General features: G+C 43.2%; 2 protein-coding genes across 2 annotated transcripts in view; one reads left to right on the top strand and one right to left on the bottom strand.

The window, feature by feature from the left end:
• Nucleotides 1–21,057, bottom strand: part of LOC135556236 (trafficking protein particle complex subunit 8-like) — a 71,172-nt gene extending 50,115 nt beyond the window's left edge. The window contains 2 exon segments of the mRNA XM_064989256.1: nt 13,404–13,616; nt 20,582–21,057. Coding sequence (XP_064845328.1) covers nt 13,404–13,616; nt 20,582–20,738 — 370 coding nt within the window. The 5' untranslated portion in view covers nt 20,739–21,057.
• Nucleotides 21,058–21,661: 604 nt separating this feature from the next.
• On the top strand, nt 21,662–23,371 carry LOC135556235 (uncharacterized). The gene has a single exon (XM_064989255.1). It carries the CDS (start codon nt 21,918–21,920, stop codon nt 23,343–23,345), a length of 1,428 nt encoding a protein of 475 aa, XP_064845327.1. The 5' UTR covers nt 21,662–21,917; the 3' UTR covers nt 23,346–23,371.
• Nucleotides 23,372–24,890: the final 1,519 nt, after the last annotated feature.

The following is a 24,890-nucleotide window of genomic DNA, read 5'->3' as shown; positions in this document are numbered from 1 at the left end:
ACCAAATGTTTCTGATCAATTGCAGGAAAGGTGCAGGAACAGGCTACAGTTCAAGGTATATCGTCCAATGGTGCAACTGCTGTCAAGATCCAAAGACAATCCAACATTAATAAACACTTGGCGGTAAGGATGACAGCAGTGGTGTGTAGTCTACGGCGATACAGATATCAATAATTGGATATCTACATAGCGCATTGATGTGAATCACAATGCTGCTCTCTCATTTAGCTATTTGCGACTTACGGATTGTGGTTGTTGCGGATGGCTGTTAACAAATCTAAAAGTGAATTTGAACCCAAAAATGGTTGAATTCAAGAAGTTTAAGATGCCTATCAATCATTGTTTTTTAAACCTGTGGACAGCCAGTGGAAAATGAGCACATAACAGCTGCATAGTGAGGACCCCACCCGTGGGAATAAAAGTAAGGTCTTATTGCTCAAACTAACTTTTGCGGATACATTTTCTTTTAAATCCATTAGTCTAATGGACACATGCTGAAACTGGCACAGTTTTGAAAGATTTAAAAAGGGTCAATCTGTAGTGAATGTGGTTGCTAAATCCACTACATAGATTTTTTGACTTGTTTGTGTTTTTATACAGTGGGGAGAACAAGTATTTGATACTCTGCCGATTTTGCAGGTTTTCCTACTTACAAAGCATGTAGAAGTCTAATTTTTTATCATAGGTACACTTCAACTGTGAAAGACAACTGTGAAAGACAGAAATCCAGACAATCACATTGTGTGATTTTTAAATAATTAATTTGCATTTTATTGCATGACATAAGTATTTGATACATCAGAAAAGCAAAACCTAATATTTGGTACAGAAACCTTTGCTTGCAATTACAGAGATCATACGTTTCCTGTAGTTCTTGACCAGGTTTGCACACACTGCAGCAGGGATTTTGGCCCACTCCTCCATACAGACAGGCTCCAGATCCTTCAGATTTCGGGGCTGTCGCTGGGCAATATGGACTTTCAGCTCCCTCCAAAGATTTTCTATTGGGTTCAGGTCTGGAGACTGGCGAGGCCACTCCAGGACCTTGAGATGCTTCTTACGGAGCCACTCCTTAATTGCCCTGGCTATGTGTTTCGGGTCGTTGTCATGCTGGAAGACCCAGCCACGACCCATCATCAATGCTCTTATTGAGGAGAGGAGGTTGTTGGCCAAGATCTCGCGATACATGGCCCCATCCATCCTCCCCTCAATACAGTGCAGTCATCCTGTCCCCTTTGCAGAACAGCATCCCCAAAGAATGATGTTTCCACCTCCATGCTTCACGGTTGGGATGGTGTTCTTGGGGTTGTACTCATCCTTCTTCCTCCTCCAAACACGGCGAGTGGAGTTGAGACAAAATAGAGCTTTTTGGTCTAATCAGAACACATGACCATCTCCCATTCCTCCATCTCCCATGTATCATACAGATGGTCATTGGCAAACTTCAGACGTGGATGGACATGCGCAGGCTTGAGCAGGGGGACCTTGCGTGCGCTGCAGGATTTTAATCCATGACAGCATAGTGTGTTTTCTTTGAGACTGTGGTCCAGCCGTGTAGTTCTGGGCTGATCCCTCAACTTCCTCATGATCATTGATGCCCCACGTGGTGAGATCTTGCATGGAGCCCCAGAACGAGAGTGATTGACCGTCATCTTGAACGTATTCCATTTTCTAATGATTGCGCCAACAGTTGTTGCCTTCTCCCCAAGCTACTTGCCTATTGTCCTGTAGCCCATCCCAGCCTTGTGCAGGTCTACAATTTTATCCCTGATGTCCTTACACAGCTCTCTGGTCTTGGCCATTGTGGAGAGGTTGGAGTCTGTTTGATTGAGTGTGTGGACAGGTGTCTTTTATACAGGTGCATTAATAGAGGTAATGAGTGGAGAAGAGGAGGGCTTCTTAAAGCAAAACCAACAGGTCTGTGAGAGCCGGAATTCATACTGGTTAGTAGGTGATCAAATACTTGTGTCATGCAATAAAATGCTAATTAATTAATTAAAAATCATACAATGTGATTTTCTGGATTTTTGTTTTAGATTCCGTCTCTCACAGTTGAAGTGTACCTATGATAGAAATTACTGACCTCTACATGCTTTGTAATAGGAAAACCTGAAAAATCGGAAGTGTATCAAATCCTTGTTCTCCCGTCTGTCCATCCGTGTATATAGATATATACATAGTGCCTTGCGAAAGTATTCGGCCCCCTTGAACTTTGCGACCTTTTGCCACATTTCAGGCTTCAAACATAGATATAAAACTGTATTTTTTTTGTGAAGAATCAACAACAAGTGAGACACAATCATGAAGTGGAACGACATTTATTGGATATTTCAAACTTTAACAAAATTATTCATCCCCCTTAAGTTAATACTTTGTAGCGCCACCTTTTGCTGCGATTACAGCTGTAAGTCGCTTGGGGTGTCTCTATCAGTTTTGCACATCGAGAGACTGAAATTTTTTCCCATTCCTCCTTGCAAAACAGCTCGAGCTCAGAGAGGTTGGATGGAGAGCATTTGTGAACAGCAGTTGTCAATGTCTTCTTAATGGCTTTAATTTCGTTCATCACATTCCCAGTGGGTCAGAAGTTCACATGCACTCAATTAAGATTCGGTAGCATTGCCTTTAAAATTGTTTACCTTCGGTCGAACGTTTCGAGTAGCCTTCCACAAGCTTCCCACAATAAGTTGGGTGAATTCTGGCCCATTCCTCCTTACAGAGCTGGTGTAATTGTCCGGTTTGTAGGCCTCCTTGCTCGCACACGCTTTTTAAGTTCTGCCCACAAATCTTCTATTGGGATTGAGGTTCGGGCTTTGTGATGGCCACTCCAATACCTTGACTTTGTTGTCCTTAAGCCATTTTGCCACAACTTTGGAAGTATGCTTGGGTTCATCGTCCATTTGGAAGACCCATTTGCGACCAAGCTGATGTCTTGAGATGTTGCTTCAATATATCCACATAATTTTCCTTCCTCATGGAGCCATCTATTTTGTGAACTGCACCAGTCCCTCCTGCAGCAAAGAACCCCCACAACATGATGCTGCCACACTCGTGCTTCACGGTTGGGATGGTGTGTGCAAGCCTCCCCCTTTTTCCTCCAAACATAGCGATGGTCATTATGGCTGAACAGTTCTATTTTTGTTTCATCAGAACATTGTACTTTTTTGGAAAAATGTCCTATCTTTGTCCAGATGTGCAGTTGCAAACTGTAGTCTAGATTCTTTTTATGGTGGTTTTGGAGCAGTTGCTTCTTCCTAGCTGAGCGGCCTTTCAGGTTATGTCGGTATAGGACTCGTTTTACTGTGGATATAGAGATTTTTGTACCTGTTTCCTCCAGCATTTTCACAATGTCCTTTGCTGCTGTTCTGGGATTGCTTTGCACGTTTTGCACCAAAGTATGTTCATCTCTAGGAGACAGAATGCGTCTCCTTCCTGAGCAGTATTTTATTTATCCAACTACGCAAGTCAGTTGAAAATATGAATTTGTTCTTAACTGACGGCCTAGGGACAGTGGGTTAACTACCTTGTTCAGGGGCAGAACAACAGATTTTTACCTCGTCAGCTCGGGGATTTGATCTTGCAACCTTCCAGCGCTCTGCAACAAGTCCAGCGCTCTAGCCACTAAGCTATCTGCCGTCCCAGGTATGACAGCTGTGTGGTCCCATGGTGTTTATACTTGCGTGCTATTGTTTGTATAGATGAACGTGGTACCTTCAGGCATTTGGAAGTTTCTCCCAAGGATGAACCAGACTTGTGGAGGACCACAATTTTTAGTTCCTGACGTCTTGGCAGATTTATTTTGATTTTCTCATGATGTCAAGCAAAGAGGCTCTGAGTTTGAAGGTTTCCAAGCTGTCCAAGCACTGAATTTTCCAAGCTGTTTAAAGGCACAGACAACTTAGTGTATGTAAACTTCTGAACCACTGGAATTGTGATAGTGAATTATAAGTTAAATAATCTGTGCAAATAATTGTTGTAAAAATTACTTGTGTCATGCGCAAAGTAGATGTCCTAACAGACTTGCCAAAACTATAGTTTGTTAACAAGAAATTTGTTGCGTGGCTGAAAAACAAGTTTTACAGACTCCAACCTAAGAGTATGTAAACTTTGACTTCAAATGTAAGTACCTGTCAAAAGTTCACACCCACTCATTGAAGGGTTATTCTTTATTATTATTATTTTCTACATTGTAGTATAATAGTGAAGACATCAAAACTATGAACACATATGGAATCATGTAGTAACCAAAAAAGTGTTAAATTAAAACATATTTTATATTTGAGATTCTTCGAAGTAGCCACCCTTTGCCTTAACATCTATACATGGACAGCCATGTAAACTTTAACATTGATTTATCCTGCAATAGATGTCGTTCAATTGGGACATTCATTTTTGTCTTCTTCCAATGCCTCATAAGGGGAAAGTAATCTAAAAGTAACTGAATATAATCAGATTGTTACCGAGTTTGGGTAATCCTAAAGTTGTGTTACCGATTACAATTTTGGACAGGTAACTAACGGATTACATTTAGAAGGTAACCTACCCAACCCTGCCCACATGTTATTCCCAACAATGGAGTCTTTAGATTTAGCTATGTTTAATTATGGCCAGGACCTAGTGTATGATGAGTGAACTCGTTAGATCACAGCCACATTATGTCCATTCTCCATCTATGATTTGATACATTGGTGTTAACGCCCTCATATCAAGCAAACACACACCACACACTTCCTGGAAAAGTGAAGAAAAAACATTAGCTAGAAAAGACAGTCTGCTTTGTCTTACAAACAAACGTTGCTGGCTAACTTTAGCAAGTAGATTCCACTCAACTCGAGGTATAGTATAGCTATGTAATTATTTCCCAATAACTGTGCTCATGTTTCAAGTTGAAGCGGTTTCCAAGTCGTTCTGTGCTTACTGTTCAAGCTGGCTAGCAAGCTAAACAGCTGACTCTGAAGCACATGTATCTGTTTGATGTCATGCAATCACACAACACTGGACTGGCCAAGGGTAAGCATGTTCGTTTGTCCATCACTCCAGTATAAGTGACCAATCGAAGGTTTCTAGACACGCACCCGCCTCTAAGCCCACCCCCACTAGATTGGTATTCAATCGATATTTTTTTTTGAAACCCAAAGGTGATATGTAGCAATGAGGTTCTGCTTGCACAAAATCACACTTGCAAGCTCTCACGTCTGGCCTGCTGGATCGCGGGACATCCTCTGCTCTCTCGAGACCATTTCTTCACTCTTGACTGACCTGTGTGCTCGCGGCACTCATCTCTCCTCTGTGCCCTCGTCTCAGCGTTTGCTTGCTCAATGATGTTTAATCAGGTTCGACAGTGCCATATCACACATAATGGACTTGAGGCTGATTTGACACGATAGGAATTTAGAAGGGACTGAGGTTGTACCACATATAACAGCTTTGGTGGTACTGTGAACTCAATGGAGTCAGCTATGGCTTGTGGCTGCCCAAGCCCAACTTCTCAATTTTACTTTGACTGAACTATGGAGGTTCCCTGACTGTCGCACTAGTTTGGGAGACAGAAACCATGCTCGACTCCAGTTAGCATCTGAAAATAAATTTGACTGGTCATGCTCATCAGTCTATAGGTTCATTTGCATAGTTTTGCGGAATTAAATTGGTGTCAGAATTTAATAAATTGTGTCAGTCATAAAACAGGAAGTGTCTTGATGGACTGGAATCATTATTTTGCCTAAAATAAAGTACAGTGAGTTTATAGAGCTAGAAAGTAGCTTACTTACATCAACTAATGCCTGTCTCGACTCAGAGTGAGCAAGCCAGAGCGCAAACTTGCTGCTAGGCAACTCACAGACGGAGGCTGCAGGAAGCAGTGGGAGAGAGTGGAGCAGCACGAAGCAGCGAACAGCGAAGCTAATAAAAATAAACATTTCCCAGCATTTCTGTACTACTGGTTTTCATATCAACTTTCTTTGGTTGTCCAGAAGCCAAAGGCACAATCCTAGTCACATTAACAACCCATCCCAGTTGTTACATATTAAAATTTTCCCTCTAAGTTTCTAATGGAGATGTTCATGTCCGTCACATGAAATGGCTGGCATCAGGTGCATATTTTGGGAAACTCTACCGGCTGTAGAGTAGAGTTTAAATAATGCAAAACAAAATTATTTTAAGGCCTATACGGAGTCTAAATACACATTTTACAGAAAAATTATTTATGATTTTTTTTAATAAAGGCCATAAAAATGCTGTTTTCCCCATGATTGCAAGAATTGTTATGCATTCTGACAAGCGGTCAATGCACGTTTACAAGGGCTTCCCGCTGCATTGCAGTGCTAGCTGTGCCACTAGAGATTCTGGGTTCGAGTCCAGGCTCTGTTACAGCCGGCCGCGACCGGGAGACCCATGGGGCGGCGCACAATTTGCCCAGCGTCGTGCGGGTTAGGGGAGGGTTTGGCCGGCAGGTATGTCCCTGTCCCATCTCACACTAGCGACTCCTGTGGCGGGCCGGGTGCCGTGCACGCTGACACGGTCGCCAGGTGCACAGTGTTTCATCCGACACATTGGTGTGGCTGGCTTCCGGGTTAAGAGGGCATTGTGTCAAGAAGCAGTGCTGCTTGGTTGGGTTGTGTTTCGGAGGACGCACCACTCTCGACCATCACCTCTCCCGAGTCCGTAAGGGAATTTCAGCGATAAGACAAGACTAACTACCAACTGGATACCAAGAAATTGTGAAGAAAAAGGGGTAAAAACTAAAACAAAAAAGGGAACGCATGAGCATGAATGCATGTTTCCCTCCCTATGGCACACATAACTTGAATGCGCCTCGAGAGGAATACTTGCCTTGCATAGAACACACAAGCTCAGGGCTCAACATTAACCTCTCTTGGATAGGGGACAGTATTTTCATCTCCGGATGAAAAGCGTGCCCAAAGTAAACTGCCTACTACTCAGGCCCAGAAGCTAGGATATGCATATAGAATAGAAAACTCTAAAGTTTCTAAAACTGTTAAAATAATGTCTGTGAGTATTACAGAACTAATATGGCAGGCGAAACTCTGAGGACAAACCACTCGGGGGGAAATGGAGGTCATAGGATTTTCTAATTGTTTTCTATGGGATACCCTTATTAGGAACCTGGTTGCAGTTCCTATGGCCACCACAAGATGTCAACAGTCTTAAGAAATTGTTTGATGTTTTAAGAAGTAGTCCTATTCATTGTAAGTGTCACAACTGGTGGACTATACTGTTTTGATTCGCATGAACTGGAGCGCGCTTCGTTGTTTTCATCCGGGATTAGAAACAGTTTATTCAGTCTTTAATTTTATCCATTATTTACGTTTTAGGGAACCTGAGGTTCGATTAGGAACGTTGTTTGAAATGTTTGGACCAAGTTTACAGGTAACTTATTAGATACTTTTTAGGCATGTTGGGCGAGTTGAAACTGGTGTATTTCTGAATGAAACGTGCCAAATAAAAATGTCAATTTGTGATGTGTATGGGACATTGGAGTGCCAACAGAAGATCTTCAAAGGCATGAATTATAGCGCTGACTTTTGTGGCGCACCTGCCTGATTGAAATATGATTTTCATGTGTTTGTATACAGGGCCCTGTCCTCAAATAATCGCATGGTTTGCTTTCGCCGTAAAGCCTTTTTGAAATCTGACACAGCGGCAGGATTAACAAGAAGTTGAGCTTTATTTTGATCTATAACTCATTTTCAAGAATGTAAAATATTTGCATTTTGTATTTTTGAATTTCGCTCTCTGCAATTTCACCGGATGTTGGGCAGGAGGGACGCTACCATCCCACCTGCCCATAAGAAGTTAACACCTCTCCTTTTGCCCGGGATAAGAAAAAATATATTTAAAAAATATATCAAACCAATACTCCAATAAGAATTGGAGCAGAGGTCAATATTTGAATAATATTCAAGTAAATCTTCCATGTAGGCCTACATAAATAAAATCGTCTACATGTCAAAGTGTAGGTGACATGCAAATTAGCTACAGCCTCATGTCGAAAAAGATGCTGACATAACGGAGGTGCCAGAGAATGTAGCCAAACTTCAATCAGCCTTAAATCACTCAAATATAGCTGAACGCCAGTCATGCTTGACAAAATATAATGAAGGCACGGGGGGGTGATGTACAGTGCCTTGCGAAAGTATTCGGCCCCCTTGAACTTTGCGACCTTTTGCCACATTTCAGGATTCAAACATAGATATAAAACTGTATTTTTTGTGAAGAATCAACAACAAGTGGGACACAATCATGAAGTGGAACGACATTTATTGGATATTTCAAACTTTTTTAACAAATCAAAAACTGAAAAATTGGGCGTGCAAAATTATTCAGCCCCCTTAAGTTAATACTTTGTAGCTCCACCTTTTGCCCCGATTGCTTGGGGTATGTCTATCAGTTTTGCACATCGAGAGACTGAAATTTTTTCCCATTCCTCCTTGCAAAACAGCTCGAGCTCAGTGAGGTTGGATGGAGAGCATTTGTGAACAGCAGTTTTCAGGTCTGGACTTTGACTTGGCCATTCTAACACCTGGATATGTTTATTTTTGAACCATTCCATTGTAGATTTTGCTTTATGTTTTGGATCATTGTCTTGTTGGAAGACAAATCTCCATCCCAGTCTAAGGTCTTTTGCAGACCCCATCAGGTTCTTCCAGAACGGTCCTGTATTTGTCTCCATGCATCTTCCCATCACTTTTAACCATCTTCCCTGTCCCTGCTGAAGAAAAGCAGGCCCAAACCATGATGCTGCCACCACCATGTTTGACAGTGGGTATGGAGTGTTCAGGGTGATGAGCTGTGTTGCTTTTACGCCAAACATAGCGTTTTGCATTGTTGCCAAAAAGTTCCATTTTGGTTTCATCTGACCAGAGCACCTTCTTCCACATGTTTGGTGTGTCTCCCAGGTGGCTTGCGGCAAACTTTAAACGACACTTTTTATGGATAACTTTAAGAAATGGCTTTCTTCTTGCCACTCTTCCATTTACATTTACATTTAAGTCATTTAGCAGACGCTCTTATCCAGAGCGACTTACAAATCCATAAAGGCCAGATTTGTGCAATATACGACTGATTGTTGTCCTATGGACAGAGTCTGTGTCTTTTTTCTCCCATCTTTGTGTAATATATTATATATTGAATCACAAAAAAATGCAACTAGTTTACCAATAAAATGGTCTGACGGGGATGTGGACATACTCATATCCCGAAAGAAATCTCACCAATACATTTTTTTTTTAGAAAGTCAACCAAATTATTTAAGATCTTGCTACCACGGAAATTGAAAATACCTGTCTATTTGTGGAAAAATCACCCTGACTAAGTCTTTAGTCATATCACAGTTTACCTATTTGCTTATGGTTTTGCCTACACCGAGCAAACCAGCTTTTTAAATTATATGAGCAAAAACATATTCAATTTGACATGGAATGGCAAGCCAGAAAAACATTTAAAGGGTCTATTTATATAATTCGGGGGACTGAAATTATTAAATATTAATTCATTAGACCTCACAAAAGGCATCAGTTATACAAAAGTTATACTTAAATCCAAGTAAATTAGTAATGTCTCGCCCCATGTTCAAGAATGGCCTTTCTCCCTTTATTCAGATTACAACCACTCACTTTCAGTTATTTGAAAACAAAATCTCCAAAATATATACATTTTTAAACAAGCCTTATAAAGTTGGTTGTAATTTCAGTTGTATCCACCTATGTGAGAATGCTGTTTATTGACTACAGCTCAGCGTTCAACACCAGTGTCCACAAAGCTCATCACTAAGCTAAGGAACCTGGGACTAAACACCTCCCTCTGCAACTGGATCCAGGACTTCCTGACGGGCCCGCCCCCAGGTGAAAAGAGTAGGCAACGTGTCTGCCACGCTGATCCTTAACACTGGGGCCCCTCGTGTCCTCCTGTATTCCCTGTTCACCCATGACGGAGTGGCCAAACAACTCCAACATCATCATTAAGATTGCTGACGACAACTGTGGTAGGCCGGATATCCGACAACGATTAGACGGCCCACAGGGAGGTGGTCAGAACTGGCAGTGTGGTGCCAGGACAACAACCTCTCCCTCAATGTGAGCAAGACGAAGGAGCTGCACTCGGACTACAGGGAAAGTCAGGCCGAACATGACCCTGGGCTGTAGTGGAGAGGGTCGAGAGTTTCAAGTTCCTTGGTGTCCACCAACAAACTATCATGGTCCAAACTAGAGGTCGACCAATTAATTGGAATGGGCGATTAATTAGAGCGGCGATTTGCCAATTGTATTATATATATATATATTTATTTTTTTACAACTTTATTTAATCTTTATTTGACTAGGCAAGGCAGTTAAGAACAATGACGGCCTAGGGGGTTAACTGCCTCGTTCAGGGGCAGAAAGACAGATTTTCACCTTGTCAGCTCGGGGGATCCATCCCTGCAACCTTACAGTTAACTAGTCCAACGCAATAACGACCTGCCTCGCTCTCTCTCGTTGCACTCCTGTTACGCAAATGCAGTAAGCCAAGGTAAGTTGCTAGCATTAAACTTAACTTATAAAAAACAATCATAATCGCTAGTTAACTACACATGGTTGATGATATTACTAGATATTATCTAACTTTTCCTGTGTTGCATATAATCTGACTGAGCATACAAGCATACAAGTATCTACATATCTGACTGAGCGGTGGTAGGCAGAAGCAGGCGCATAAACATTAATTCAAACAGCACTTTCGTGCATTTTGCAAGCAGCTCTTCGTTGTGCATCAAGCATTGCGCTGTTTATGACTTCAAACCTATCAACTCCCGAGATGAAGCTGGTGTGACCGAAGTGAAATGGCTGGCTAGTTAGCACGCACTAATAGCATTTCAAAAGTCACTCTCTCTGAGCCTTGTGGGGTGGCTGTTTCCCTTGCTCTGCATGGGTAACGCTTTGATGTGGTGGCTGTTGTCGTTGTGTTGCTGGTTCGAGCCCAGGGAGGAGCGAGGAGAGGGACGGAAGCTATACTGTTACACTGGCAATACTAAAGTGCCTATAAGAACATCCAATAGTCAAAGGTTAATGAAATACAAATGGTATAGAGGGAAATAGTCCTATAATAACTACAACCTAAAACGTCTTTCCTGGGAATATTGAAGACTCATGTTAAAAGGAACCACCAGCTTTCATATGTTCTCATGTTCTGAGCAAGGAACTGAAACGTTAGCATTCTTACATAGCACATATTGCACTTTTACTTTCTTCTCCAACACTTTGTTTTTGCATTATTTAAACCAAATTGAACACGTTTCATTATCTACTTGAGGCTAAATTGATTTTATTGATGTATTATATTAAAATAAGTGTTAATTCAGTATTGTTGTAATTGTCATTATTACAAATACATTTCTTATTTTATTAAATTGGCCGATTAATCGGTATCGGCTTTTTTGGTCCTCCAATAAATCGGTATCTGTATTGAAAAATCATAAATCGGTCAACCTCTAGTCCAAACATACCAGGACAGTCATGAAGAGGGCACGACAAAACCTTTTCCCCCTCAGGAGCCTGAAAATATTTGGCATGGGTCCTCAGATCCACAAAAGTTTCTACAGCTGCACCATCGAGAGCATCGTGACCGGTTACATCACAGCCTGGTATGGCAGCTGCTCGGCATCTGACCATAAGGCACTACAGAGGGTAGTGCGAACGGCCGGATATATCACTGGGGCCCAGCTTCCTGCCATCCAGGACCTATATAAAATAGGCAGTGTCAGAGGAAAGCCCATAAAAAAGGCAGAGACTCCAGTCACAAGTTATACATTGTTCTCTGCTACCACACAGCAAGTGGTACCAGAGCGCTAGGTCTAGGACCAAGAGGCTCCTCAACAGCTTCTACCCCCCAAGCCATAAAACTGCTGAACAATTTATAAAACCGCCACCGGACAACTTACATTGACTCCCACCCCTTTTGTACAATGCTGCTACTCTCTGTTTATCATCTATGCATAGTCACTTCACCCCCACCTACATGTACAAATTACCTCAACTAACCTGTACCCTCGCACACTGACTCTGTACCGCTGCCCCCTGTATAGAACCTCGTTGTTATTCTTAGTGTTACTTTTTATATTTCAGTCTACTTGGTAAATATTTTCTTAACTCTTCTTGAACTGCACTGCTGGTTAAGGGCTTATAAGTAAGCATTTCATACGGGGGATTGGAAATGCAAACAATTACATTGACAGAAGCAACCTTCTGTCCACAATATTAAAGCTGATCCACCCCCAAATTTATTTATTTAAAAAAAAAAAAAAAAAAAATATATATATTATATATATATATATATATATATCCAGTCACGACAAAGATTCAGGCGTCCTTCCTAACTCAGTTGCTGGAGCGGAAGGAAAACAACCACTCAGGGATTTCACCATGAGGGCAATAGTAACTTTAAAACATTTACAGAGTTTAATGGATGTGAAAGGAGAAAACTGAGGATGGATCAACAACATTGTAGTTACTCCACAACACTAACCTGATTGACAGTGAAACGGAGGAAGCCTGTACCCGAATACAAAGTGTTATGTTTGGGGCAAATCCAATACAACATAATACAGAGTACCACTCTCCATATTTTCAAGCATAGTGGTGGCTGCATCATGTTACAGGTATGCTTGTAATCGTTAAGGACTAGGTCGTTTTTCAGGATAAAAAAAATAAAAGACGGAATAAGCTGAGCACATGCATATATTCTAGATGAAAACCGGGTTCAGTCTGCTTTCCAGCAGAAACTGAGATGAATTCACTTTTCAGCAGGACAATAACCTAAAACACAAGGCCAAATTTACACTGGAGTTGCTGACCAAGAAGACCGTGAGTGTTCCTTAGTTTCCGAGTTACAGTTGACTTGAATCTACTTGAAAATCTATGACAAAACCTGAAAATGATTGTCCAGCAATGATCAACAACCAATTTGACAGAGCTTGATGAATTTAGAAAATAATAAATAGGCAAATGTTGCACAATCCAGGTGTGAAAAGCTCTTAAGAGACCCAGAAAGACTTGGTTGTTATCATTGCCAAAGGTGATTCTAACATGCTCAGGGGTGTTGAATAGTTATGTAACGAAGATTTTATTTTTTACAAATGTTATAATTTTTCTTCCACCTTGACATTTGAGTATTTTGTGTAGATCGTTGACCAAAAAAAAAGGCAATTAAATCCCAATTTATAACAAAAAGTGGAAAAAGTCAAGGGCCGTGAATACTTTCTGAAACCACTGCAACTAATCGAATGTACCCCATGTCTTCTCTCCCTTTCACTCTCTCATCACCTCTTTTTTTGCCATTCCATGTTGCTCAGTCCATCTCTTGCCCTCTCTCCTGCTTCTAAACCCACCCTCGTACCCGCTTCTCGATATACTCACCACTAATATTGAGATCATAGTCGCCAGCAGTAATGACATTGGCAACACCACCCTCAGCCGGTTGGCATGTCAACACCACCTCGCTGAGCAGCCGTCGGTGGGCATGGCCAGGGACGCCAGAGGAAGGGACAGAAGGGCGTGTCACCACGTTGTTGACACTGATGCGAAGGTTCTTCACCACCTGCACCTGGTTGTTGGGGTCCCTCATGTGACCTAAGAGACAGAAAGTGTGTGTTTGAGATAGACTATATTGACTGATTGACTGATTTGAATCAGTGATCTTGCATCTCAAAATAACGTATTGTTTAAAACTGATCCCATCGAACATGCTGAAACGCATACAGTGGCAAGAGAAAGCATGTGAACCCTTTGGAAATACCTGAATTTCTGCATAAATTTGATCCAATCTTCATCTAGGTCACAACAATAGACAGATTGCAAAAACTAATAAACAATTATACGTTTTCATGTATTTATTGAACACACCATGTAAACATTCACAGTGCAGGGTGGGAAAAGTATGTGAACCCTTGGAATCAATAACTGGTTGACCCTCCTTTGGCAGCAATAGCCTCAACCAAATGTTTTCTGTAGTTTTGGACCAGACCTGCACAATGGTCAGGAGGAATTTTGGACCATTCCTCTTTACAAAACTTTCAGTTCAGCAATATTCTTAGGATGTCTGGTGTGAACTGCTCTCGAGGTCATGCCACAGCATCTCAATTGGGTTGAGGACAGAAATCTGACTGGGACACTCCAGAGGGCGTATTTTCTTCTGTTGGAATCATTCGGTTGTTGATTAACTTCTGTGTTTTGGGACGTTGTCCTGTTGCATCACACAACTTCTGTTGAGCTTCAATTGGCGGACAGATATTTGCAGGAATATGTAAGGCTGTCTTGATAAACTTTGGAATTAATTTTTCTGTTGATGATAGCAAGCGGTCCAGGCCCTGAGGCAGTAAAGCAGCCCCAAACCATGATGCTCCCTCCGCCATGCTTCACAGTTAGGATGAGGTTTTGATGTTGGTGTGCTGTGCTGTGCCTTTTTCCCCTCCATAGTGTTGTGTGTTCCTTCTCATCAACAACTGTAGTATCATCTGTCCACAGAATATTTTGCCAGTAACACTGTGAAACATTCAGGTGCACTTTTGTAAACTTCAGACGTGTAGCAATGTTTTTTTTGGACAGCAGTTGCTTCTTCCGTAGTGTCCACCCATGAACACCATTCTTGTTTAGTGTTTTACGTATCGTAGACTCGTCAACAGAGATGTGTGCGTGTTCCAGAGATTTCTGTGTCTTTAGCTGACACTCTAGGATTCTTCTTATCCTCATTGAGCATTCTGCGCTGTGCTCTTGAAGGATGGCAACTCCTAGGGAAAGTAGCAACAGTGCTGAACTTTATCAATATTTGACAATTTTGTCTTACCGTGGACTGATGAACATCAAGGCTTTTCTGAGAATTTTGTAACACATACCAATCTTTATGTAAGTAAACAATTCTTAATATCAAGTCTTCTGAGATATCTTTTGTTTGAGGAATCAGGCAATACTTATTTCCCTCATTAAAATGCAAATCAATTTATAACATTTTTTGACATGTGTTTTTCTGGGGTTTTTTTTGTTGTTATTCTGTCTCTCACTGTTAAAATATACCTACCATTAAAATTATAGACTGATAATTTCTTTGTCAGTGGGCAAACGTACAAAATCTTGCCACTGTATATAGTCAGTCAGCTTTTAGAGTAACTGTCCAGTTAAAATCTCACTTTAAAAAAAGTTAATATTCTGTTAACTCAAACCCAAATAAAGCTATTGACTAGTCTTATACTCATATGTGGCCAATGCATAATTTGGAGAAATAGGTATTTCTATACATAAATAGGAAAACGTGTAACATCAGGGTGAACATTTCAAAAAGGTATGACATACATTTAAAATAGGATTTTCTTGCAGCTTCACATGTGTAGTAACCGGAATAAGAGTCTCGATATGCACAATGTGGCTAAAATTCCAAAATGTCACATGGACACGGTTTTTGTCATGCCTAGTTGCCAAGTCTAGTTGTGCTTCAAATAGTCAACTTCTCTATCATTTACAGCCATGCTAAACCTCCCAGAAGAATGCAAAAGAAAAACAGCATTTCTATAGTTCATATGATACAATGGGTTCTGTCAAAAAAAAATGTTTGACAATAACCAATAATTAAATTATAATTTGGCGCAGCAGCCTAAGGCACTGCATCTCAGTACAAGAGGCATCACTACAGTGCCTGGTTCGAATCCAGGCTGTATCACATCCGGCCATGACTGGGAGTTCCATAGGGCGGCGCAAAATTGTCCCAGTGCGGTCGGGGTTTGGCCGAGATAGGCTGTCATTGTAAATAAGAATTTGATCTTAACTGACTTGCCTAGTTAAATAAATCCAAATAATCAGTAAACTCTTCAAGCAGCGCGTGTGTGTGAGAACATTCAACATCACATTCTTGCTTCCTTTGTCCATGTCCCTCTACAACTTGCCTCTACTTGAAAGTGCATTGGAGCCTGAGGGGAGGAACCTTCCATCGTGATGAATGGTGGAAACAAGGGTAGAGAATCTCAATTGCGTCCTCTCTCCTTCGCAAAACCCATTGGATAAGAAGGTAAGGGAACTCTTCTCATTCAATGGGTTTTGAGGAGGAGACAAGGAGAGAGGATGCAACGAAACAAGGAATTGCAATTGAGATTCTCCCAAGGACAGACGAAGCAAGTATGACAACTATTCATGTTTTTTGACAGTGCCAGACTGACTGAGCTACCATAATACCCTTGGCCTGTCCAGAAACAACCCCTACTGCCCAGAGTCGAAAAACTTGTGAGATCTGAGAGGGATTGATGGGTGGTGACACTGAGCGCGCCACCTTAGGCTTGGTGGAATTTTGTTTACACTTGTCCAATTGTCTCAGATCTCAACAAGTGTCGTTTCTGGACCGGACCCCACAACCCTTCGGGTGTGTGTTGGACCTACAGCACAACACTTGATGTATTGGTTGGATGTTTAACTCCATTGCTATACACACACACACAGATTAGCACAGGTGTAAACTGGACAAACCGACGGCACCCCATCAGGCTGCTCAGACAGGTCTGGGTAGCTGAAAACCTGTTGTAAACAGGCAAAGCGCCAAAACAGGGCTAAGAATGAATCGTACTACACCGGCTCCGACGCTTGTCTTATGTGGCAAACTATTACAGACAACAAGAGGGAAACACAGCTGCGAGCTGCCCAGTGACACGAGCCTACCAGACAAACTAAATTACTTATATGCTCACTTCGAGGCAAGCAACACTGAGGCATGCATGAGAGCATCAGCTCTCATGCAGGCCTAAATGACTACAGACCCGTAGCGCTCACGGCTGTAGCCATGAAGTGCTTTGAAAGGCTGGTCATGGCTCACATCAACAACATTACCCCAGAAACCATAGACCCACTCCAATTTGCATAGCGCCCAAACAGACCCACAGATGATGCAGTCTCTATTGCACTCCACGCTGCCCTTTCCCACCTAGACAAAAGGAACACCTAAGAGAGAATGCTATTCAATGACTACAGCTCAGCATTCAACGCCACAACACCCTCGACCACACTGATCCTCAACACTGAAGCCCCTCAAGGGTGCGTGCTCAGTCCCCTCATGTACACCCTGTTCACCCATGACTGTGTGGCCAGGCACAACTCCAAAACCATCATTAAGTTTGCAGACGACAACAGAGGTAGGCCTAATCACTAACAACGATGAGACAGACTATAGGGAGGTCAGAGACCTGGCCGGGTGGTGCCAGAATAACAACCTATCTCTCAACATAATCAAGACAAAGGAGATAATTGTGGACTACAGGAAAAGGAGGACCGAGCATGCCCCCATTCTCATCGACGGGGCTGTAGTGGAGGAGGTTGAGAGATCCAAGTTCCTTGGTGTCCACATCAACAAACTAGAATGGTCCAAACACACCAAGACAGTCGAGAAGAGGGCACGACAAAGCCTACTCCCCCTCAGGAGACTGAAAAGATTTTGCATGGGTCCAGGGATTCTCAAAAGGTTCTATAGCTGCAACAGAGAGCATCCTGACTGGTTGCATCACTGCCTGGTATGGCAACTGCTCGGCCTCCGACTGCAAGGCACTACAGAGGGTAGTGCGTATGGCCCAGGACACCACTGGAGCTAAACTGCCTGCCATCCAGGACCTCTACACCAGGACCTCTCTCTACTACCACATGGCAAGCAGTACCGGAACACCAAGTCTTGGACCAAAAGTCTTTTCAACAGCTTTTACCCCCAAACCGTAAGACTCCTGAACAAGTAATCAAACGTCTACCGGACGATTTGTATTGCCAACCCAACACCTCTTTTAAGCTGCTGCTCTCTATTTATAATATATGCAGTCTTTTAAACCATACATTCATGTACATACTACCTCAATTAGCCTGACTAAGCGGTGCCCCCACATGTTGGCTACCCGGACTATCTGCATTGTGTCCCACCACCCACCAAACCTTCTTTTACTCTACTGCTACTCTCGATTTATCATATATGCAGTCACTTTAACTATACCTACATGTACATACTACCTCAACTAGCCTGACAAACCAGTGCCTTTATATAGCCTCGCTACTGTTATTTTTCACTGTTGTTTTTATTTCTTTACTTATCTATTGTTCACCTAATACCTATTTTTTACTTAAAAATCTCACTGTTGGTTAAAGCCTGTAAGTAAGCATTTCACTGTAAGGACTACACCTGTTGTATTCGACGCACGTGACAAAACAACTTTGATTTGATTTTTGAATTTCCAACTTGTCATTTTTATGTCCAATGGCTGATGAGCACAGATATGTTGTATTTATTATTTCTCTTCATATGAAAAGGATTTAAAAAGATTTGACAGTAGATTGTTGACTTAATTCATGATGACTGCTAGCTGGCTAGGTAAGATTTTGAAAGTATGATAGATATAAAATGACGTCAAATCACGTTATATGTGGCAAATGACCGTGCGCCTTCTTGAAGGCACTTCTAATGTAACTCCATGGCAGCACCCAAGGGGCTTGAATATTCGGGCGCTACTCTTAGATTTGTCAGTGACATAGTATCCCCATGAGTGACAGAAGACTGAGCCAATCACGGCACAACTAGAGAAAGTACCAACCCCTAGGCTCCGTATCTTCCGCTGGCTGCCCCACCACTACAGAAAGCACTGGGCTCGGCTGAAACACCTGCATTTTGGAGCTGCCTTAAGCAAAAAAGAGACCAAGTTTGTATAAGGCTTTATTAACTCAATTTTTGCACACAAAAAATATGTTTTACATTGTTTGCAAACTGATGTGTGACCCTTAATGACAAAAAATATGATTAATTTTTTGGGGGCTAGAAAGGTGGGGCTTAAAACAAGTGGGGTTCTGCCCCACCTGCACTGAATGACGAGTTGCCACTGTTTGACAAAATAGCTGTCAGCCAAGGTGTCAGCTTGAGATGACATGCAGCATGCAGGGATTTGTAGTTTGGCATGATGTTGATGCTAATTAGCAAATTATTATTATTATTTTTATTTTAAACACAACCCAACCAAGCCGCACTGCTTCTTAACACAGCGCGCATCCAACCCGGAAGCCAGCCGCACCAATGTGTCGGAGGAAACACCGTGCCCCTCGCGACCTGGTCAGCGTGCACTGCGCCCGGCCCGCCGCAGGAGTCGCTAGTGCGCGGTGAGACAAGGATATCCCTACCGGCCTCCAATTTGAGGCTCTAAGGAAAACACTCTGGCACTTCTTCACAGTGATGTCCTCCAAGTCAGCCCCGTCAACAATCTGGACACATTCCTCCAGACATTTAATTAAATGTGCAGGACGTTAAACACACACCAAGCGCTTATTCTCTGGAGTTTTGTGAGATTGCCACTCCTTGTTTCCTGCTCCTCTTCTTCTCTTGGGGTCTTGTGTCTATGAGAGGACTCATTATGGGGCGGCAGGGTAGCCTAGTGGTTAGAGTGTTGGACTAGTTGCAAGTTCAAACCCCCGAGCTGACAAGGTACAAATCTGTCGTTCTGCCCCTGAACAGGCAGTTAACCCACTGTTCCTAGGCCGTCATTGAAAATAAGAATTTGTTCTTTAACTGACTTGCCTGGTAAAATAAAATAAAATTATTAGACAACTAAGGTTATGATAGGACAATGACACGTAATGGCTATGAGTTTATCACAACCTGATAATCAAAACCTAGAGCCTTCTTGTTTTTAAAACACAGCGGTTTTCCAATTCCACTTGAGCCATAGCAAAAATAAACACGAGATGTGATTGGTAGGCCTTGCCCTTTGCAAAAATATTATATGGTACCTATGGGATGGATATGGGTTGGTAGCTAGCTAGCTAGATTACATAATGAGTGAGGAACCAAGCCATTGGATTGTCAGTCTGACCATGAGTAGTCTGGCGTTTTAAACCGAATTACGAATACAACCGTCATCTACTCTAGCCAAAGACACTCTGGCTAGTGGCTGCTTAATCCAAGTTCAACTGAATGTCTATTTATGTCTCAGAATCCATCTTGCTTAGCCAGTTAGCGAGTTTACTAGCAACGTTAAGTCAAATGTTGTTGGGCGTTGCTCAGCTAATATAGCTAGCAAGCGGATAGCTGCAACTTCAAGGAAGGGTGTCTAAGCAATTTAGCTAGCTAAATTAGCATGACAAGCGAAGCTTAGTTAACTCCCAAGTCGTCCCTCCCATCCCCGGGCCGAATGGAAGTGGGCCTCTTCCCCGCTGCGTTGAAACGAAAGCAATTCTAACTTACAAACGTTACAAAGGCACCCAAGGCAGTTGCAGCCGCACACTGGCAGACATCTTGGGTGTCAGTGGGCCGTATCGTGTGACACATTAAAGAAACAAGACAAGGCCCCTGTTCCAACACCACGTCTGCTACTGGTGGTTAGTCCTTCCTGTCACTTGACTTGACACAGCCAAGTGACGGCGGTAAATGCAATTGGCTAACGTTAGCTTAGTTGGCTAGGAGGACAACATCATGCTAAAGCTAACTAGTTAACAATTGTGAACACACAATGCCGCAAACATAGCTTGGTTTAAGATGTCTCTGTGTAATGGGTCGGTCTTGAGTATAAAAACGTTTAGTTGTGGTGTGTCAAAGCCCTTACCTTCGGATGTTAACCGGCAAAAGGGCCTTAGCAGCTCCGAGAAATTCAGGTTGTTTTTACGAGTCACTTTCTCCGCATCTTCGCTGCACAGGACCGCCACCATCGGGACAAACGAGTCCTGGATGAATTCCTGAACCGACTGTACGCACTGAGCCATCGCGGTCTACTTGAGAGGCCCGGGCTACGAAAATGTATTTCTCTCTGGATTTAGATAGTGAAACGCTAACTATCCGCTTCTGACTTGAAAATAACTCCCTTACTGACCGTGAAAGGCAGCCATGTTGAATTCTACAGTTGCTTGCTGTGCACAGTGGTGGTCATGTTAATGCCGCGTTCAAAACAACGGGGAACTAGGAAATATCCGACTTCGGAGCGTTCAAAAGAACTGGGAACTCGGGGAAAAAAACTAGCTCCGAATGAGAAATATCGATTTGAACAGTCATCAAGCTCGGGCCTCTGTCTCGAGCTCCGACCAGAAGATCACTGACGTCATGATTTGACATGGTATTTTTTCCCGAGTATTTAGTTGTTTTAAATGCAGCATATGAAGGGAGCCCAGACAGTGGCAGCTCAATCGTGTGGCTTGCTACGCCTCCAGCTGTTGGTCGGTTTTCACACAGTTTGAGCCAAATTTCGAATCAAAATAAAGTTTGATTATTTGTTACAGGTCCGTGTACTTTTTGACCAATTAATGTCATATTAGATGACAATATACAAAACGAGTAAAGAGTCGTTCCTCGTTTATTTTATTTGAATCTGAAATCAAACAACACATAAATGGGTTTGTTTTTATTTTCTAAAGGAAATAACTATAAACTAGATAATTATTTGATTATTCAAATATTATGTTTTTAAAAAGAATGTCACTTCCACAACGTTTACAACCTTAACGACTAAGCCAATTTATACTTGATCTGAAAATGTGATCCGAGACTCCTTATGGAGAGAGTGACCCAATAGCGTAGCCTCGCTGTGCGCCTCCGAAATGTTGTAACAATGCGGAGGGGTACATATCGTTTCACATTGTCATGATTGGTTGACGGTCGGTCGGGGTGGGGTGGGAGGTCCTGTATAAACACAAACTCACTTCCTTGGTAATAATATTTTACATAAGAAAGCGAGTGTGATTAGGGGTCGACACTGCATGGGAAGGGAGAGAGCCCCTGGGGGGCACAGAAAAGTGTCACATCAATACAAAGCAGCTGCATTATAAGTGGGATGCACTGTTGAGCATTACATTCGGAAGGGTTTGTGCTGATTGTATGGGGATTGTGACAGCCAGTTAAATGGCATCCCTTGAGAAAGCAAGAACAAGATATGTCAGAAGTGCAGTATTATGATAATACTAGCCAATTGTACTTTTATGGGGAGGGATTTTAACGTGCTAAATGTGTATGGTTTTAACGATAAACATGACCGGTGCGCACTTTTAGAGGACCTGCAGTCCCACATGCTGGGGAGGGATCCTCTAGTGGTGGGTGGGGATTTTAATTGTGTTTTAAGTAGAGCAGACAGGAGAGGGGCAGGAGGGGATTTTAAGGTAGACAGGTCAAGTGTTTTATTGCAAGGGCTGTGCAGGGATTTTAAACTGACTGACTGCTTTAAAACCCTGCATCCAAGAGAGGAGGGCTTCACCTGGACCAGTGGTGATGGCACCAGAGCCTCTCGCAATGATTATCTGTTTACCCGGGACTGTCCCCCAACTGATGCTAGAATAACCCCTGCTTTCTTCTCAGATCATGTAATGCTGACGTGCACCCTTTCACTATCTTCGGGTGTGACTGTGGGAAGAGGGCCCTGGAAACTGAACTGCTCCCTACTAGAAGATGATAGAGTAGTTAGTCCGTACAGAGAGCAGTTCATCCAGTGGCAGACGTTGCAGGACTTTTTTGACACACGAGCAGAGTGGTGGGAAATGGTGAAGGGAAGGACGAGGACTTTCTTTAGAGAGATAGGAAAGGAAAAAAGCAGAGAAAAGATATGCATCTCTGCATGTCTGGCAGACATATCAGTGTGGATGACGGATCACCACCTCAAGCTGAACCTCGGCAAGACGGAGCTGCTCTTCCTCCCGGGGAAGGACTGCCCGTTCCATGATCTCGCCATCACGGTTGACAACTCCATTGTGTCCTCCCAGAGCGCTAAGAACCTTGGCGTGATCCTGGACAACACCCTGTCGTTCTCAACTAACATCATGGCGGTGGCCCGTTCCTGTAGGTTCATGCTCTACAACATCCGCAGAGTACGACCCTGCCTCACACAGGAAGCGGCGCAGGTCCTAATCCAGGCACTTGTCATCTCCCGTCTGGATTACTGCAACTCGCTGTTGGCTGGGCTCCCTGCCTGTGCCATTAAACCCCTACAACTCATCCAGAACGCCGCAGCCCGTCTGGTGTTCAACCTTCCCAAGTTCTCTCACGTCACCCCGCTCCTCCGCTCTCTCCACTGGCTTCCAGTTGAAGCTCGCATCCGCTACAAGACCATGGTGCTTGCCTACGGAGCTGTGAGGGGAACGGCACCGCAGTACCTCCAGGCTCTGATCAGGCCCTACACCCAAACAAGGGCACTGCGTTCATCCACCTCTGGCCTGCTCGCCTCCCTACCACTGAGGAAGTACAGTTCCCGCTCAGCCCAGTCAAAACTGTTCGCTGCTCTGGCCCCCCAATGGTGGAACAAACTCCCTCACGACGCCAGGACAGCGGAGTCAATCACCACCTTCCGGAGACACCTGAAACCACACCTCTTCAAGGAATACCTAGGATAGGATAAGTAATCCTTCTCACCCCCCCCCTTAAATTATTTAGATGCACTATTGTAAAGTGGCTGTTCCACTGGATGTCAGAAGGTGAATTCACCAATTTGTAAGTCGCTCTGGATAAGAGCGTCTGCTAAATGACTTAAATGTAAATGTAAATGTATAGACGCATGGTGGGACTGCAAAAGCGACTGGAAAGGTATTTTAACCTATGCCAACAGGGCTTTGAATTTAACCAAGAAATCAAAGAAGTAAAAAAGGAAATGGCACTTTTAGCAGAACAGAGAAGCAAGGGCGTTATTTTAAGAAGCAAGGAAAGGGAATTAGAAGAGGGGGAGAAGTGCACTAGGTACTTTTTTAAGAAAATAGTTAGTAAGGGTAGGATTATGACAGGATTGAGAAACAAGGACGGGGTTTTAAAAACAGACACAGAGGGAATAAAGGAAGTGGTCGAGGACTTTTATGGGGAACTGTTTGGGGTAAAAGATGTGTGCGAGGAAACAATGGGGGACCTTTTAACATACATCGACAAGACCCTACCCAACACGGACGACCTGAAAAAAGACCTGACGAGGACAGAAATCGACCAAGGACTGAAGGATTTTAAGAGGGGTAAATCACCGGGGGAGGACGGCCTCCCTTTGGAGTTTTATCTGACCTTTTGGGATGTTTTAGCCAACGAACTTCTGACTGTTTTTACTGACTTTGAACACCTCGACAGACTACCCGACAGTTTTAGAGTGGGGATCGTGACGCTTTTACACAAGAAAAACGACAGGACGGACCTGAAGAACTGGAGACCGATTACCCTTTTAAACTTTGATTGTAAACTTTTTAACAAGGTTTTAACACTCAGAATGTCATCTGTTTTAGGGGAGGTGATCCACCCGGACCAAACCTGTGCCGTGCCCGGAAGGAAGATCACGGACAGCCTGATACTGATCCGAGATGCCATCTGTTATGCGAGAGACAGAAACATGTGGCTTGTAGTCCTAAATTTAGATTTTGAAAAAGCCTTTGATCGGGTCTCGCACCAGTACCTCTTTAAGGTACTGCAAAAAATGGGTTTCCCTGGCAGGTTTTTAGCTTGGGTGGGACTGCTGTACGGGGACATCACCAGCAAAATCCTTGTAAATGGGCATCTGTCAAAAGCAGTGGGAGTACACTGCGGCGTCCGTCAGGGCTGTCCTTTATCTCCTCTTCTGTTCGTGGCCTGTATTGAACCACTGGCACAGGTCTTGAGAAGGGACCAAGTGATCAGTGGGATCAGTGGGGTGGGTATCAGTGGGGTGGGAGTATGACCGCCAAGTGCGTCTTTTACATGGACGACGTCAACATTTTATGTACCGACCTTTTATCCGTCGACAGGACTCTGGACAGGACTGACTGGTACGGACGAGCCTCTGGGGCGAGACTGAACAGAGACAAGACAGAGGCCCAGTTCTTCGGACCATGGGCAGACCCAGACTTGACCAGACTACCTCTGACAGTCAAACGGACGGACATAAGGGTATTGGGGGTAAAGTTTGACCGGGGGGGAGGAGGGAGCGGCAA

Source organism: Oncorhynchus masou, chromosome 15, assembly GCF_036934945.1.
Source record: "Oncorhynchus masou masou isolate Uvic2021 chromosome 15, UVic_Omas_1.1, whole genome shotgun sequence".
NCBI lineage: Eukaryota > Metazoa > Chordata > Actinopteri > Salmoniformes > Salmonidae > Oncorhynchus > Oncorhynchus masou.
The sequence above is the reverse complement of the archived record's forward strand: the minus strand, read 5'-3'. Positions and strand labels throughout refer to the sequence as shown.